We start from the raw sequence: 16,049 nt of genomic DNA on the forward strand, positions 1-16,049 counted from the left end.
AGCATGAGGAGGAAGAAGCAGTGAGAGGGAGAAAACCTGACAGGTACAAAGGGCAGCCTGCATGAGGTAAAATGGTTAGACACCAAGCAGGACTTCTGGGCCTTCTCTGGAAAGTTTTTGGGACTCATCCAGGGGCTGCCCTTGCCAATGGGGGGAGCCTCCTGAACTCAGGCCCTGAGAGGGGAGACCCTAGTCCTCCCCCCTGAGGTATGGGGAGCAAGGGGGGAAAGGTGGGGGGTAGCCATCCTGGTTCTGCATCCTCCATTCCCGACACTGGAGGGAGGCGGCTATGGGAGCTGGGACTTTCCTGAGCCGTAGAAGGTTCTGGGAAATTAGAGCCATCTGCAGGGCGGGGCTGACTCCAGGCCTCCCTTCTCCTCCCTCCCTTTAGTCCCTGCTTGTCCCCAGGCACGCCTCTCTTCCTTCCACCTCAAGGAGGCCCTCCTCAAAATGCTCCCCTTTCCTCAGCCCATGTCCTCCACCCTCAGACCCTGAGATCCCCCTCAGATCTCCTCTCTCAGAATTTGCCTCTGTTAGGACCCACAGTCAGGCACCCCGTTTTGTATCGGGGCTGCCCTATAACACCTCTACCCTCAGACCCTCTCCAAATCTCCTTTTCCCTCAGACCTTTCTTTTCCCCTTCTTTTCCTCCTCCCTCCGGGCTGCCCTCCTCATTGGTCTGTGCCCCCTCAGACTGTGCCCCCTCTCTCAAACCTCTCCTATTCCTCAGACTTCACCTCCTCCTCAGACCTCACCTCCTTCAGGCCTCACCTCCTCTCTCAGATGGTCTCTTTTCCCTCCACTGATCTTTTCTCTCTCCCTCAGACCCTCCTTGCTCCCCTTAGACATCTCTCTGAGACCTTTCATCTCCCTCAGATCCTCTTCCCTCCTCAGACTTGGAACCCCGAGCACCCTCTCTCCACCTCTCTGAGCCCCCTCTGGGCCAGGTGCAGATGCCATTCCTGCTGGGGCCTGAGCCATTGCTCCACCTGCCATCGGGAGCCAGGGAGTGGGAGGATCTTGGGGGTCCTTCGAGCTTTACCTCCTGGGATCCCCACCTCAGCAAGCCCCAGCCTTCTGAGGTCCAGCCTCCCTTTGTGTATCTGGGGCAGTGGGCCACGTCCTGCCACTCTCCTGCACTCGGGAGTCCAGAGGTCAGGGCGGGTGGGCGAGACCACAGCCCCCAGACTTTGTTACCCAAACCCCTCACCTCTTCCTTTGTAGCTGGGGGGTGTGTGTGTGTGCGGGGTGGGGGGGGCAGCAAGGTCCCAATTTCCAGAAGAACAAACCGAGTCTCAAGCTTGGGGATGGAACACTTTCAAATCTTACAATTCTATTTTTCACGTTACACCTTAATAAAGGTGGCAATGCAGATTCATGCATCAACGAACAGATAAAGAGGTGCAGGTCTTATCCCGCTTGCCTGAGGTCCCGCAGGAAGTCAGGGTGGAGGAGGATGTCAGTTTCTCCATCCCAGGAGGCTGAGGGGGAAAGAGAGGCAGAAAATAGAGAAGGGGTGAGGCCTCTCCCTGCCCACAGCTGCTGCTCACATCCCGAGTTAACCATCTACCGGGGTGGGGCCCAAGTCCCGGGCAAAGTCCCTTCCTGCGGACCGGGGCCCCACATCCACTTTCAGGGTCCCAGACAGACGCTGCCGGAGACGCAGAGACAGAAAGAGCCCGGGGGCGGGGCCGGGCCTGCGAGAGCTGCCCGGGACCGGGACGAGCTGCAGAGACGGGGAGACACAGACACGGGGAGACTCAGCGGCCGCCAGGGCAGATCTGGGGTGCGGAGCAGATCCATTCCCCCGTCTGCTAGGTCCCCAAAACCTCCCCTCGGCCTCCGGTAACTCAGTGACCGGGACGCAACCCCAGCGGCCGCCCCGCCTCCTGGGAAATCCGGGAAAGCCCCGAATCGCGGGGCTCCTCCCCGGGGCGGGGAGCAGGGCTGCAGGGCGGGGCCCGGGGAAGCCCGCCCCCTGCCCCCTCCCGCCGGTCTCTGAGTCATGCCCCCAGCCCGCCCGGCCTGTTCCCCACCCACGGGCCCCTCCCGGGATGGGGTGGGAGGGGGAGGTGGGGGAGCTCGGGGGGCTTAGCGGCTTCGGGTCTTGGGTTTCTGCGTCTCTCGCTGCCTCTCACGAGGAGCGCTCTCCTGGGTCTCTCTCGATCCCTGTGTCTCTCCCTCCGTGCACCCAGGGCCCCCTCCGGCACGCACCCCTCCTGGGCAGCTCGGGCTGGGCGCAGGGACCCCGGGGGGGCGAGGCACATTCAGGGGTGCACGCCCACCCCATCGGCGCCCCCACCCCACCCGCCCCCTGCCGTGCAGCCCGCGGCCGGGAGGCCCCGGAGGAGGCAGGGCTGGGGGCAGGGCAGGCGGCGGGACGGCGAGTGTCCCGACCCCGGGCGCGTCTTCGCGCTCCCACAGAGGAGGAAACGGCCCGGGAGGGGAAGTGCCCTGAGCGAGGTCACGGCGAGGAAGTGGAAGCTGGGCGCGAACCCACGTCCTCGAGACCCCAGGGCCGCGGTGGAATTGCGTCCCCGGGGGGGGAGGCCGGGAAGCAGACGGAGATGAGGAAAGAAGCAAAGAGTCCGAGCGAGAGGGAGGGCGAGACCGAGCCTGGGGGCCGGGCACCGGGACCGGGGATGCTGCAGGGGCGCGGCTCGGCGCCCCCGTCCCGGCCGGCGCGTCAGCGCTGAGAGTCGCGTGCGGAGAGCGAGTCCCGGCCGGCGAGACAACAGCAGAGCCCGGACCGCGAGGGGCCCGCCGCCGTGGGGGTGGGGACCCCCGGCCCGACCCCGCCTCCCTCCCGGCCCCCCGCCCCCCGCCAGGCGGCGCGGCCGGGGCTGCTCCCGCGGGGCGGGGGGCGGGGCGCGGGGCGCGGGCGGGCGGGGCGCGCGGCGGGCAGCTCCGCGGGGCGGCGGGAGCGGCGGCGGGTCCAGGAAACCCCTGGGGCGGTCGGGTGGCCCCGGGGGGGCCGGGGGCGGGGAGGCGGGCGGCCGGCACCGCCCCGACCGACAAAAGTCCCTTCAGTTCAGCCGGCGGCAGGGGAAGTCCCCGCGCCGGGCGCCACCACCCTCCCGGGCCGCCCGGCACTGCAGCGCTCCGGCCGCGCGCTCGGCCGCCGTCCCCGGCGGCCCGATGCCCCGATGCCCCGCGGGGGCCATGGACGAGGGGCCCGTGGACCTGCGCACCCGACCCAAGGCCGCGGGGCCCCCCGGCGCCGCGCTGCCGCTCCGCAAGCGCCCGCTGCGCGAACCCTCGCTGGAGCCCGCCGCCCCCCGCGGCGCCCCGGGCCCGGTGGTCCCCCGGATCCCCTCCGCGGCGGCTCCGACTTGCCGGCGGTCCCCGCGCCTCCGCACGGCCTGGCCCGGCCAGAGGCGCTTTACTACCAGGGTGAGTGCCTCGCGGGGGTCAGCGGGGGGGCGGACTGCGCACCGGGTCACCACAGCCAGGGGCAGAGTTGGGGTGCTAGTACAGGGAGCCCCCGGGAGCCGAGAGACAGGGGAGTAGTCCAAGCTCCCAAGTGCATAGGCGTGGGGTTCTTGGGAAATTAGGGGCCGAGACCGAGCTCCCAGGAACACGGGTATGGGAGCATCGGGGAGCAGTGCCTTGGGACACAGTTATGGGAGTCTCAGGGACTCTGGGGTGCAGAGCCTGAAGTCTCGGGACTGCAGAATTTTAAGTTCTTAAGAAGCCAGCAATCTAGGCCTAGGACCAATCAGTGCTCGGGCTCAAGAAAGTGGGGTTCTTCGCATTCAGATATGTGGAGTCCAAGGAAGAAGACGGACATTAGGGATCCCAGGATGGCACAATCTTGGGAACCAAGGTATAAGGGTGCAATGGGAATTAGGAGGAAAAGAGTTGAGCTCTGTGCACCCCTATATCGGAGATCACAAGAATCTAAAGAAACAAGCCCAAATACTAAGAATCCTGAGGGGCAAGGTGTTAAGCACCCCACTGTGAAGCAATCCACAGCCTCTGCAGCATGAGTTCCAGCCCCGGCTGGCCAGGGAGCAACACACATGGCCCAGCAGACCTCTCCTGTCTCGCCCGCTGCTCCCCTCAGCAGTGTAGTTCAGTCAGTCTGCCTGTTCTGCTCCCCACTCTGTCTCTGGTGGATCCTCTCAACCCCCGCATCTCTGGCCTGTACCCCAGCTGTTGTGTGCATAAATAAATAAATAAATCTTTAAAAAAAAAAATCCTGAGGAGCTAGCAGGACAGAGCGCCAGGCTGCTGGGCACCCAGTTATGTGCCCTGGTGATAGGGATGGGGCCTCATTAGGGGTCACAAGATCTTGTGACCCTAGCAGACTTGGATCCTAGAAATGGGGGCTAGGACTTGGTGGTTCTGGGACTCAAGTATCTAGGATGAAGAATTAAGGGGTCTCTGGAGAGAAGGCCTCAGGGTGCCTAGGCCTACTACTGGAGATGCAGGGACCTTGCAACTTGGTTCTGGAAAGGAGGCCCCAAAGACCAGTTGATGACAGAGAGTGCCAAACATATACAGCCATCCTGTTTCCATCCGTGAGCTCAAGGCAGGGGCATCCCCTACCACAGCTCACTGTGCCCTGGGGACCCCCCCCCCAGGCTACAGAATTCATGCCTAGTGCCTCCAGATCTTTGCTAGTTTCTGCAGCAGAGAGTACTCAAGCTGGGAGTTGGGAGGCCTGCCTCTGCCCCCCATCTCCCTCCTTCACTGGGATAACCCAGACCTCAGTGTCCCTATCTATGCAATGGGTAGATAAGATTTGACAATAGTCTGATCTCTACCTATCTATAAGGTGAGAGGCTCCACCCCTCTCACCTTATGACCCTCCCCTGTCCCCAGACTCTACACATTCTCCCACACCCCTCACCCAGGGCTTCCTTTATCCATGCCTCCCTCAACTGCAAATTTACTCAGCAAATGGGACTGGGGTCCCCCTGCTGGGTGATGATAGGGGTTCAGTCCATATTCAAGGGGTTGCCTAGACAGACATATGAAAAGATAACTGCTAAGGAAACGGACCAGGCTGGGGAGAGAAGGGAAGCTGCGGGGAGTCCAGAGAAGGGGTGTAGAAGGAGGGGTTGTCTGGGGTCATGAGGACCCCAGGTCTGAAGCAAAAGGGGCGGGGGGAGGGCAGATGACACAGGGAGGAAAGGTCTGGAGGTGGGAACTGGCTTGAGGGTCTCTAGGCTTGGCCTCACCCACTTCCTTTCTCTGCATAGGACCTTTACTGCCCCTGTACCCCACCCCAACCATGGGCTCTCCGTTTCCTCTTCTCAACCTGTCTACGCCCCTGTACCCCATGATGTGCTCCATGGAACACCCTCTATCAGCAGACATCGCCATGGCCACCTGTGCAGATGAGGATGGAGACACGTGAGTGACAGCCCCCAGAAAGGAAAGGTGGGAGGTGTGGGGGTAGGGAAGACAGCCCTCCACCCACCTCACCCACCACCACCCAGGGGCACTCAGCCTGGGTGTTCTAAGCCAATTAGAATCCTGCTCCACTGCTAGCTGTGTGACCGCGCAAGACCCTTTCTCTCTCTGAACCTCAGTTTCCTCTTTTGAAAAAGGGGTGTCCTCACAGCACTTACCTTGGCACAGTGGGCGTCACTGTTCTTTGTCAGCACTGTCCAAAAATGAGAAAGACATTTCACTGATTGAGTTATTGTATGCAATACGGCTCTGAGCACGGAGCCTGGCATAAGTGCTCAGGGAGTATTTAGGAATAAAAGTACTTTATACTAAACTCACACCCCTCTAAGCTTAAAATAAAAATGACAGAGAACAAAGCAATACTCACCCTTACTACCTGGGATCTACTTCGGTGTTTGCTAGTCTAGTCTATTTCACCACTTTGTGGTCAGTGCCCACTAAACTGATGTGATGATCCCTTCCAACGATCTCACCAGTCTCATGGTGTGTGACTTGCCGTGTCAAGAGCCTGCTGCTGAGGCAGCCGAGAAATCCTGCACGGGAGTCGTTAGCTGAGCCTAGCCCAAGTCTTCATTTGACCATCATCGCTACTATTAGTCTATCAACGTTAGTTTGAATCTCAGCTGGCCACTTTTCTCGCCTCTCTCTGCCTCAGTTTCCCCCTATAAAAACTGGAACCATAAGTATGTGAGGGTCTCTGTGAGAAAGAAATGATTTCTATGAAGAGCTTCTCTGGGGATTGCTTTCGGGCCTGGAAACCCCCGGTAAGGACAGGATGAACAGACCTGTCTCTGCAGGGTAGGGGGGAGTGCTCCACCTCTGGCCCCGCCTCAGTTTCCCTAGCTCGAATTCAGGACTCATACTAGCACCTCTCACAGTGAGATTCAGTACAGTAATACACGGGTATATCCGGGTGCACACAGTAGGTGCTCAATCTGCATGAGTGGGTGTTGCTGGAACCTAGATCCGCTGGTGGTTGTAGCCCATCTGGGTGAGCCCAAGTAGGAGAACGTGCCTGAGCTATATAAAGGACTCATAAAACTGGTTCCCTCCTCCTTTAGGCAGCTCTGGGGTCACCCCTGAAAGGTTTCATTCCTTATCTGCCCCCAGGGTGAGTTGTTTGGGGCCTGTGAAAATCGGCTGCAGAAGGCTACCTGCCACACCAGTCTCCGGCCCTGGGCCCCACCCGCCGTCCCCGCTCTCCCCACCTCTCCCCCAAAGCAAACACTTCTGCCTCAGCTGCCTGTTGGGGGAAATCCCTTCCCGCAGAACTTGACCGCAGCCCAGCTGCTCTGCCTCCCCCACGTCAGCGCCCGTCACTCACTCGCAGCCGCCCCCTCCCGGCTCCTTCTAACCTTAACCCCTTCCGCTGGGGCCGGGCCTTTACCGGAATGGGCAGCTGGTGGCGTCGTGGGGGGCAGGGAGAGGAGATCATGCTAAGTCTGGGTCCCGAGAGCTGCAAAGCTCCGGTGAGAGGCTGCACGTCTAGGGACTCAAGGGAACAAGAATCTCAGGGCCTGGGGACCCTCAAGAGGTCAGGCACCCGCGAGCTAGAAATGCAAAAGAGGGTAACGCTTTCGGAGTCCCAGAAAGCAGAGGTTGGGGTACTGTATTCCTTGACCTCTGGGATGGCATGGAACGGAGTGGAGGGCAGTTGGAGGATCTAACACGCCGAGGCCCTGGAGAAGGCTGTATCCACAGAGTGTCAGGGCAACAACTCTAGGAGATCTTGGGGGTGGATGCCAGGAGATGGGGGATCAGGAGCCAGTTGGGAGTCCTGAAGCATGGAGTTCTAAAGGCCCCCCAAACTGGAGGACTTGGGGTCCTGCCCCCCAGGGAAGCTAGGTCTCTTTGGGTTGGACTCCCCCCTTCCGCCCCATGCGAGGATGGAAGTTGGGGTGCCGGGGGTGGCCGGGTAGATCCCCGGCGGGACAGGCTTCCCTCCCCCGGGAGCAGGAAGCGGAGCCCCGCCCAGCAGACCTGTTACTGGAAGTCCGAGGGCTGGGCCGCCCCTCCCGTCCCCACTTCCTCCAGCCCCGCCCCACCCCCTGCGGCCCGCGCGTTTATGGGAACTCAGGCTTGGACGGTTTCTCTGAAATCATTCGCTCCCTCTGCCCTCACTTAACCCCGCCCGCCCGGAGAGGGACCCTAGTGGGGCTGCCTGGGAGATACCGGGAGTGAAGAGAGACCTTACCGGGCCCACCCCTCCCTACCAGCCCCAGGTCCGGCCCTTCACCCAACTTTCTTATTTTATTTGGCGTTAGAATTCATCCCGCCTCACTGACCTGCACTGCCTCCTCCGGAGAGGTTAGGGTTATCGGGGGTTGTTCCTTACGGAGGGGGAAACTGAGGCTCAAAAGGGCCATGTGTCTTTTGCCCTAGCTCACACAGCCAGGGAGGACTGCAGCCTAATGGGAAACCCTGGCCTGCTTATCCCCCCACCCCAAGATAGAAAACACCCCGGGCTGCAGGATTTCTGCACTCGCTCCCAAGCTTCTAGGGAGCTGGTTTCAAAAGTGGGTTCAGCATGCAGTGGCACAGTTGTTTGTTGGCAGACAGTGGTGGGTGAGCATGTAGCTGCTCTAGTAAATAGACGTTTTTGTGACACCCCTATATTTGCTGTCCCCCCACCTGTGCCCTTGTCCAGAGCCATCAGCACTAAATGACTATCCCTGATGGGGTCTTTGGGGAGCATGCCCCAGGAAGCAGGACTGGACAGTGGGCACCGGGCTGTCTGGTCACAAGAGTGGCTCCGCTGTCCCACAGGGCAGGCTGAAACTGGGGTGGCCTTCTCCACCAGCACTGACCACTCTCTGGATGCCATGGAGCGGCAGCTGCCTCTGCTCATGTGGGCCAGCAGATCTTTTCAGCAGGGTAATTCAGAGAGAGTTGGACGCTGACAACCTTCCCAGAAGCTGGGGAATGAGTCCTTCCATGCAGTCCGGGGGAATCTGGGTTTCAAAGCCCAGCATCCAGAGCAATAACCCCATCCCATTCTGGCTCACCTCCCATTTAGGCACAAATTTCTCTACTTAGCCCTTGCTAAGCGGGTCGGGGGCCGTACAGTCACAATCCGTGGAGTGAGCCTCATTGCACCTGGTTCACCCACACTCATTTCACAGAGGAGAAAATTCACCTAGGCGGGGTGGGGGAGGGGAGAGCCAACTGTCACCCCCTTCCAGGCTGTTGGTCTAGGGGAACCATTGAGAGGGAGTCATTTATACAGCGTGTGTTTCTGGAGGACCCGTTCAGCACCAGGCACTGTCCAAGGCATGGGGCAGTTACCAAAGCAGTCAAAACGCCCTGCCCTGGGGGAGCTGACATTCCGGTGGGGGCGATTCAGACAGGAAACAAGTAAACTGCACGACGTCAGGTGATGGTGTAGAGGAAAATAAAACAGGGGAAAGAGGAAGGGAGTGAGCCCCGGCTGCACCATTTTAACAGAAACCTGAATGACGAGATACGAGAAACCTGCTGATAGCTGGGGGCAGACTTTCCGAACAGAAGGAATAGTCAGCGCAAAGGCCCTGGGAAGCAAGTGTGTTTGGTGTGTTGGAGGAACCTTGAGGAGGCTTGCGGCCAGAGCAGATTCTAGAGGGAGAACAAAATCACATCAGGGTTTGTGGGTCGTGGTGGAGACCATGGCCTTTACCCTGGAGGTTCTGAGCGGAGGAAGGGCATGACCTGGCATGGGTTCTCACAGGGCCCCTCTGGCTGCCTTGTGGAGGACAGCCAGTAGGGCGGGAGTGGAAGTAGGGAGGCCAGTAGGAGGGCATGGTCCAGGAGAAAGACTATGGGAGGGCTGTGCCAGGATGTGGGGGTGAGGGTTGGGAGAAGTGGTTACATTCTGAAGATAACTTGCAAAGATTCAGCACATAACTGCTTTTAGCACGCTGAGTAATGCGGGTGAGAGGTGACCAGCACCTAATGCCTGTGACCTCCCACCCGCAGGCCACTCCACATTGCCGTGGTGCAAGGCAAACTGTCAGCTGTGCATCGACTTGTCACCCTCTTCCAGCATGGGGGCCGGGACCTGGATATTTACAACAACCTACGGCAGGTGAGGCTGGGGACCTGGACTCCTGGGTCTGATGGAAGAGGGGCTGGGGACTGAGACTTCTAGGTCAGAGGGGAAGAAGGGTTCTTGAATCTGAAGGCAGAGGTGCTCCAGATTTCTGGCTCCTGCTTGAGACTGCACTTGGGGTTCAGAACTCAGAAATTCTGGAACGCAAGGCAGGGTCCGGGTTCCTTACAGTGTCTGTTCCCCAGACACCGTTGCACTTGGCTGTAATTACCACTTTACCGTCTGTGGTCCGGCTACTGGTGTTGGCTGGTGCCAGCCCCATGGCACTGGACCGCCACGGTCAGACAGCAGCCCACCTGGCATGCGAGCACCGCAGCCCGACCTGCCTGCGGGCCCTGCTGGACAGCGCCGCCCCGGGCTCGGTGGACCTGGAGGCCCGCAATTACGACGGTGAGCAGCTCCCCCGGCGCAGGGAGGGGCTGCCTGGGAGGCTGCCAAGCCCCAGGCCTAGGTTTAACTGAGTCTCGCCGTCCCTCAGGACTCACCGCCCTGCACGTGGCCGTGTACACCGAGTGCGACGAGGCCGTGCTGCTCTTGCTGGAGCGCGGCGCGGACATAGACGCGGTGGTGAGCGTGCGCGGGGCCGTGGGCACCGGGGCGCGGGGCCGTGGGCACCGGGGCGCGGGGCCGTGGACACCGGGGCGCGGGGCCGTGGACACCGGGGCGTGGCCAGGGGAGGGGCCGCGAGGGCGGGCGGGCGCGGGAGGGGCTTGGGCGGGAGCTGAGGGATCTGGAGGCGCCCCCGGACCCAGGGGCTGGGATGCGCCGCCCGCTGTCTCTGCAGAGCTGGGAGAGACTCAGAGACCTTCCCTCCCTGTCGCAGGACATTAAGAGCGGCCGCTCCCCGCTCATCCACGCCGTGGAAAACAACAGCCTGAGGATCGTGCAGCTGCTGTTGCAGGTGGGTACTGCCCTCGCCCTCGGCTTCGCGCTGGCCTGTGCTCCGGCACCAGCCCGGCTGTCGCCCGCGTCCCTGGCACTGACCTCGCCTCCCAGCTCTGCTTTCCAGCCCTGACCGATCCTGCCAGGCCTTGTTGTGGCGACCCTATGGCTCTGCTTCCCGTGCCTGTCGCGGGCGCTCCCCCATGGCTCCCCGCCTCCAAAAAGACCCGGGTCCCGCCCAGCGATGGCCTGTGGGGCTCGCCTTCAGCTCTAGTCGGGTCCCCCACGCTCTCCGCCTCCACGCGGCTGACCCGAGCCCTGCAGGCCGCCCCGGGCAGCCCGAGTCTCCTGGGATGGGGCAGCGCCGTGGCCAGCCCTCCGGGCGGCCCACCCTTGCTTCTGTCAGCCCCTCCCCCCAGATCTGCTCGGCCCCGGGGTCTGGCCTGAGTCCAGAGCCCCCCGCCTCGCTCCCCCCCCCGGCCCCACCCCGCCTGCCCTGGCCCCGCCCCGGCCTGCCCCCGCCCCCCGCGGGCGGCGCCGGGTCCTGACGGCCGCTCCGCCCCCCAGCATGGCGCCAACGTGAACGCCCAGATGTACTCGGGCAGCTCCGCGCTGCACTCGGCGTCGGGCCGCGGGCTGCTCCCGCTGGTGCGCGTGCTGGTCCGCAGCGGCGCCGACAGCGGCCTCAAGAACTGCCACAACGACACGCCGCTCATGGTGGCGCGCAGCCGCCGGGTGAGTGCCGCGCCGTGCGGGCGAGGCCGTCGGGGGCCGGGGCGCGCGGGCGCCGCGGGGTGCCCGGAGGCCGGCGCGGGCAGGGGTGCTGGGGCGCGCGCCCGCGTGCAGCGCCTCGAGGGAGCGGGTGAGCCCGTGAGGGCGTGGGGGGAAGCTGGAGACTGAGGAGAGACTGAGGCCCCAGGAAAGGAATTGACGAGCCCCCCCCCCTTCACTTACTGAGGAGGAGCCTGTTCCCCCGGACAGACCCCAGGAGCGAGGAAAGCTGCAGAGGGGGAGGGCTGTGTGGGCAGGACCGGCCTGGTGGTGAACCCCTCTTCCCCAGGTCATCGACATCCTGAGAGGGAAGGCCACCCGGCCTGCTCCTGCACCTCAGCCTGAACCCTCCCCAGAGCGCAGCGCCACCACTTCCCCTGAAAGCAGCAGCCACCTCAGCTCCAATGGTGAGAAACTAGCCCCCAACCTCCTGCCTCCCAGCCCCACCCCGGCTGAACCCCACTACCCTCCCTGGGAACCCAGGAGCTGGGCCCACCCTTCCCCCACCCCCACCACCTCCACTCTGGATCTGGCCTCTCCCTGGCTCACCCTTCCCCTCTCTTCTTTCCACAGGTCTTCATTCTGCATCCCCACCCTCCTCACCTGCCCAGTCACCCCCCAAGGACTCCCTTGGATTCCCCATGGCTCCCCCCAGTTTCTTCCTTTCTCCTTCATCTCCACCTGCCTTCCTGCCCTTTGCTGGGGTCCTCCGAGCCCCTGGCCGGCCAGTGCCCCCCTCCCCAGCTCCAGGAGGCAGCTGAGAAGCATGGGGGGGCAGATCTCGGACTCATGAGGAGGGACCTCCCTGCCCTTTGGGGTCAACCCTCCTGGAAACTGTGAAGAGCTCACTCTGCCCCCCCCCCCATCTTTGGGAGCAGGATTTGCACAGAGGCACATGCACCTACCCTTAAGACCCTCTTCTGAACACAGTTATCCCCAACCTGTCTCCCCGCGTCCAAGGACTCTTATCTCCCATTATTCTCAGGCACCCGTCCCCCGTATGGAATTCCACTCAAACCATCCATTCCTTCTCCCAGAGCTGGGGGAACCAGGGGACAGCTGCTCCCCTCTGCCCTGACCCAGGTTCAACGAGGAAGGGAAAGATGGGCTGTAGCTAGGCACTGATAACAATGTAAATTATTAGGCATTTTGGTTGGATTTCTTTTGTAATAAACTATTTTTGTACCATATCCCCAGCTTGTGTGGACCGCTCTCATGAGGAGGTCTAAAGGAAGTGTGTTTGTGTGTGTGTACACACCCATGTGCTTTACCCAAGTCGCTCCATGCCTTTCCAGGAGAGTCTCAGACTGGGGATGACTTGGGGTGGGGGGAGACACTGGGACTTCCGGTGTGTCTGGTTGTCGCCATTCTCATTGTGTTACAGTGCTGTTGTTTCTGGGCATGATGTGGGGTGTGCGATCTTTCCAGAGGACCCTGTTGGGTGTGTCTATGTGTTTCTGAGGGATTCCGCAGTTGATGGGTCCCTATGTTACCACATCTGATTGTCGGGTGACCCCGCGGTCTCTGGGTCTCTGTGGGGGGCATCTGTGAGTGTGCCTACATGGAGACCTGGCACTGGGATGATTGCTTCTTGTGACGGCCTCGTCTGGTGGATCTCATTTCACTCAGCAGCTACAGGCTCCCCTGGAGACAGTGTCTGTGTTTTGACTCTGTGAATCAGTCTCTATGTACCAGTCAAGGTTCACATGCAAATCACCATAAAGTCAGTGGCTTAAAACAACACAAATGTTTTCTCTTATGGTTCTAGAGGTCAGAAGTCCAATATCAGTTTCTCTGGGCCAAAGTCAAGATGTCAGTGGGGCTAGGCCTTCTGGAGCCGCTGAGGAGTCTGTGCCTTATTCCTGGTCTCTGCCAGCTTCTGTAGGCCATCTGCATTCCTTGACTTACAGCCCCTTCCTCATATCTCTCCAACCTCTTACTTCTAGCTACACATTTTCTTTCATTTTTTTAAAAAAAAAAATTTATTTTTGGGCCTCCCCGGTGGCACAAGGGGTTAAGACGCAGCACTATGAAGCAATCCGCAGCCTCTGCAGCATGTGTTCAATCCCCAGCCGGCCAAGGAGCATCCCACATGGCGCAGCAGACCTCTCCTGACTCGCCCACTGCTCCCCTCAGCTGTGTATTTCAGTCAGTCTGCCTGTTCTGTTCCCTGATTTGTCTCTGGTGAATCCTCAACCCCTGCATCTCTGACCTGTACCCCAGCTCTTGTATGCATAAATAAATCTTTAAAAAATATATTTATTTTTTTATGCATACTAGAGCTGGGTGCAGGCCAGAGGTGTGGAGTGTGAGTGGATTCACCAGAGACAGAGTGGGGAGCAGAACAGGTGCATCTACTGAAATACACTGCTGAGGGGAGCAGCGGGTGAGACAGGAGAGGTCTGCTGCGCCATGTGGGTCAGCTCCCTGGCTGGGAATTGAACTCATGCTGCAGTGGCTGCGGGTAGCTTCATTGTGCTGCAAGTTAACACTTTGCACCACCAGAGAGGCCCCTACCTACACATTTTCTCTGTGATCTGCCACCCTCAGAAGGACGCTGTCCTCAAAAGCCTTAGTGTCATCACTTCTGCCAAGTCCTTTTTTCCATATTAAGTAACGTTCCAGGGCCTCCCCTAGTGGCGCAGCGGTTGAGCACTGGGCTGCGAAGCTGCCTGCAACCTCTGCAGCGCCAGTTTGATCCCCAGCCACCTGCGAGGGTCCCACATGGCGCGCAGATCTCTCCTGCCGCACCCGCTGCTCCCCTCAGCAATGTACTTTGGTCCTTCTGCCTGCTCTGCTCCCTGCTCTGGCTCTGGTGAATCCTCTCGCCCTCCTGTGCTTCTGACTGTACCCAGTGCTTGTATAAATAAATAAGTAAATAAATCTTTAATAAATAAATAAATAAATAAATAAATAAATAAAGTAATGTTCCAAAGATTAGGATATAGATATCTTTTGGAGTCTTTATCAGCTGACCCAGGGTTCAACTAGAGAAGCAATATTACTAGGAGGTATGCACACCAATTAGAGATTTGTTGCAGGGATTTTTGAAAGTCCTGAAAGAAGATGGAGGTACAGGGGAGCAGATAAAGGACAACCTGGGACCCTTGAGAAAAGACTGGAACTTGTGTCAGTCCCCACTGCCTCCGGCCTGATGACAGGGGTGTCCTGCAGAGGAAGCTGGCCACCTGTCCCCTTCCGTTGGTCTATGGAGTAAACATGTGTTCATGTGTTTCTGAATGACACTGAGTATTATTTTTTAAATCTGAATGGAAGGGAGCAATCCCTGGGGCCCTGGTCTTGGTACACCATGGCAGTTGTGATAGTTTCTGTCTCCATCTCTTCATTACATCTGTACCTGTGAACCCAACATCTCCTTGGAAGAGACTGTTGGACTCCACAAAAGGCTGTGTATTCACGTGGCCTCCTGATCAGGTGCCCCTGCATCTGTGTGTGTGTGTGTGATCCTGCCTCTGGGCTGTATGTCCCTATAACTGACTAGGAGGGTACCTTAGCTTCCTAAGGCTGCTGTAACAAAAGTCACAAACTAGGTGGCTTAGAACAACAAAAATGTGTTCTCTCACACTTCTGGAGGCCAGAGGTCCAAAATCAAGCTACGGACAATGCTGTGCTCCCTCCAAAGATTTGAGGAGGAGCCTTCCTCCCTACTTCCAGCTTCTGGTGGTTTCCAGCGTTCCTTGGCTTGCGGCTGCATCACTCTGACCTCTGCCTGTCTTCACATGGCCTTCTCTGTGTGTCCATGTGTTGTTCTCTTCTCGCTCTCTTTATTTTAGAGATTTATTTATTTATGTATACAAGAACTGGGGTGTAGGCCAGAGGTGCGGGGGGTGAGAGGATTCACCAGAGACAGAGTGGGGAGCAGAACAGGCAGATCTACTGAAATAAACTGCTGAGGGGAGCAGCAGGTAAGTCAGGTAAGTCAGGAGAGGTCTGCTGTGCCATGTGGGTAGCTCCCTGGCTGGGTATTGAACTTGTGCTGTAGTAGCTGCGGATTGCTTCGGAGGCCCCCTCTTCTGTCTCTTTTAAGGACAATGTCATTAGCTTTAGGACCACCCAGATAATTTAGGATGATCTCATCCTCAAATGCTTATCTTCATTACATCTGCAAAGGCCAATTTCTCAAATAAGGTTCTGGGCCCTTAGGATGGGGATGTATCATTGGGGGGGGGGCACCTTTCAACCCACTACAGAGGGTGACTGTTGCAAGCAGCTCTGTGTGAGTACTGCCCGTGTGATGATCCCGCCACATGCAAGGTCATGAGCAACATCTGTCTCTCCAACAGTCAACCATGAGCTCGGGGAGGCAGGGCAGGCTCCCTCTCTCTGCTGCTACTGTCCCACCTGCAGCAGCCAGCACACTGCCCAGTGTGATGGTAGGCAGTGGTGGTGGCAGTGATGGTGGGAGGGGACTCACTCACCGCACCTGCATTATAGTGTCTGTGACTCTGGCTGCAGCTGGTCCCATGTCACACCGTGTGACCATTTGGAGGATGTGAACAGAAACGCAAATACTAGCAGCCATTCATGGACTGACCTTGACAGCCCAGCTTCCAGATGAGAAAAACAAAATTCAGAGCAAGTCATCAGACCTGCCGCCTCCAAATTCCATGCTCAGAATCTCTTGGCCCTCTTGCCTGGCTCTCTGAGCTTGGCCCAAGTAACTTCACATCCCTGAACCTTGGTTTCCTCATCTGTAAAATGGGAATAACACAGACCTCTTGGTGACAGTGGATTGGCAGGATTTGGATGAGCATGTAGGTACCGGGCACTTAGCCCAGGGCCTGGCCCACCATGGGTCTGGGGTGTGTACTGAGGAGTCTCCTAGTCCCGGTAGGCCCAGGCTGTGGAGGACATGCCCCTCTGTGTGTGA

At 59.4% G+C, this 16,049-nt stretch overlaps 1 protein-coding gene and 1 long non-coding RNA gene across 3 annotated transcripts; one reads left to right on the top strand and one right to left on the bottom strand.

Moving 5' to 3' along the window:
• Window positions 1–1,315: 1,315 nt before the first annotated feature.
• LOC119249425 (uncharacterized) lies at window positions 1,316–7,437 on the bottom strand. 2 transcript variants are annotated; one of them, XR_005126136.1, is made up of 4 exons: window positions 7,402–7,437; window positions 6,809–6,913; window positions 5,580–5,614; window positions 1,316–1,481 (listed from the first exon to the last, which is right to left on the bottom strand). It is a non-coding gene; the product is annotated as an uncharacterized LOC119249425 (long non-coding RNA). The 2 variants fall into 2 exon arrangements; XR_008552538.1 differs by having other exon boundaries at window positions 6,809–6,971; window positions 7,402–7,425.
• On the top strand, window positions 3,139–12,348 carry BCL3 (BCL3 transcription coactivator). The gene is given in 10 exon segments (XM_037516755.2): window positions 3,139–3,304; window positions 3,307–3,393; window positions 5,208–5,361; window positions 9,373–9,481; window positions 9,691–9,895; window positions 9,984–10,072; window positions 10,329–10,406; window positions 10,955–11,122; window positions 11,448–11,565; window positions 11,732–12,348. Coding segments are annotated over 10 exon segments (1,362 nt in total). The 3' UTR covers window positions 11,920–12,348.
• The last annotated feature ends 3,701 nt before the right edge of the window (window positions 12,349–16,049 follow it).

Source organism: Talpa occidentalis, unplaced genomic scaffold (genome assembly GCF_014898055.3).
Source record: "Talpa occidentalis isolate TD23 unplaced genomic scaffold, MPIMG_talOcc4v2.1 talOcc4.17, whole genome shotgun sequence".
NCBI lineage: Eukaryota > Metazoa > Chordata > Mammalia > Eulipotyphla > Talpidae > Talpa > Talpa occidentalis.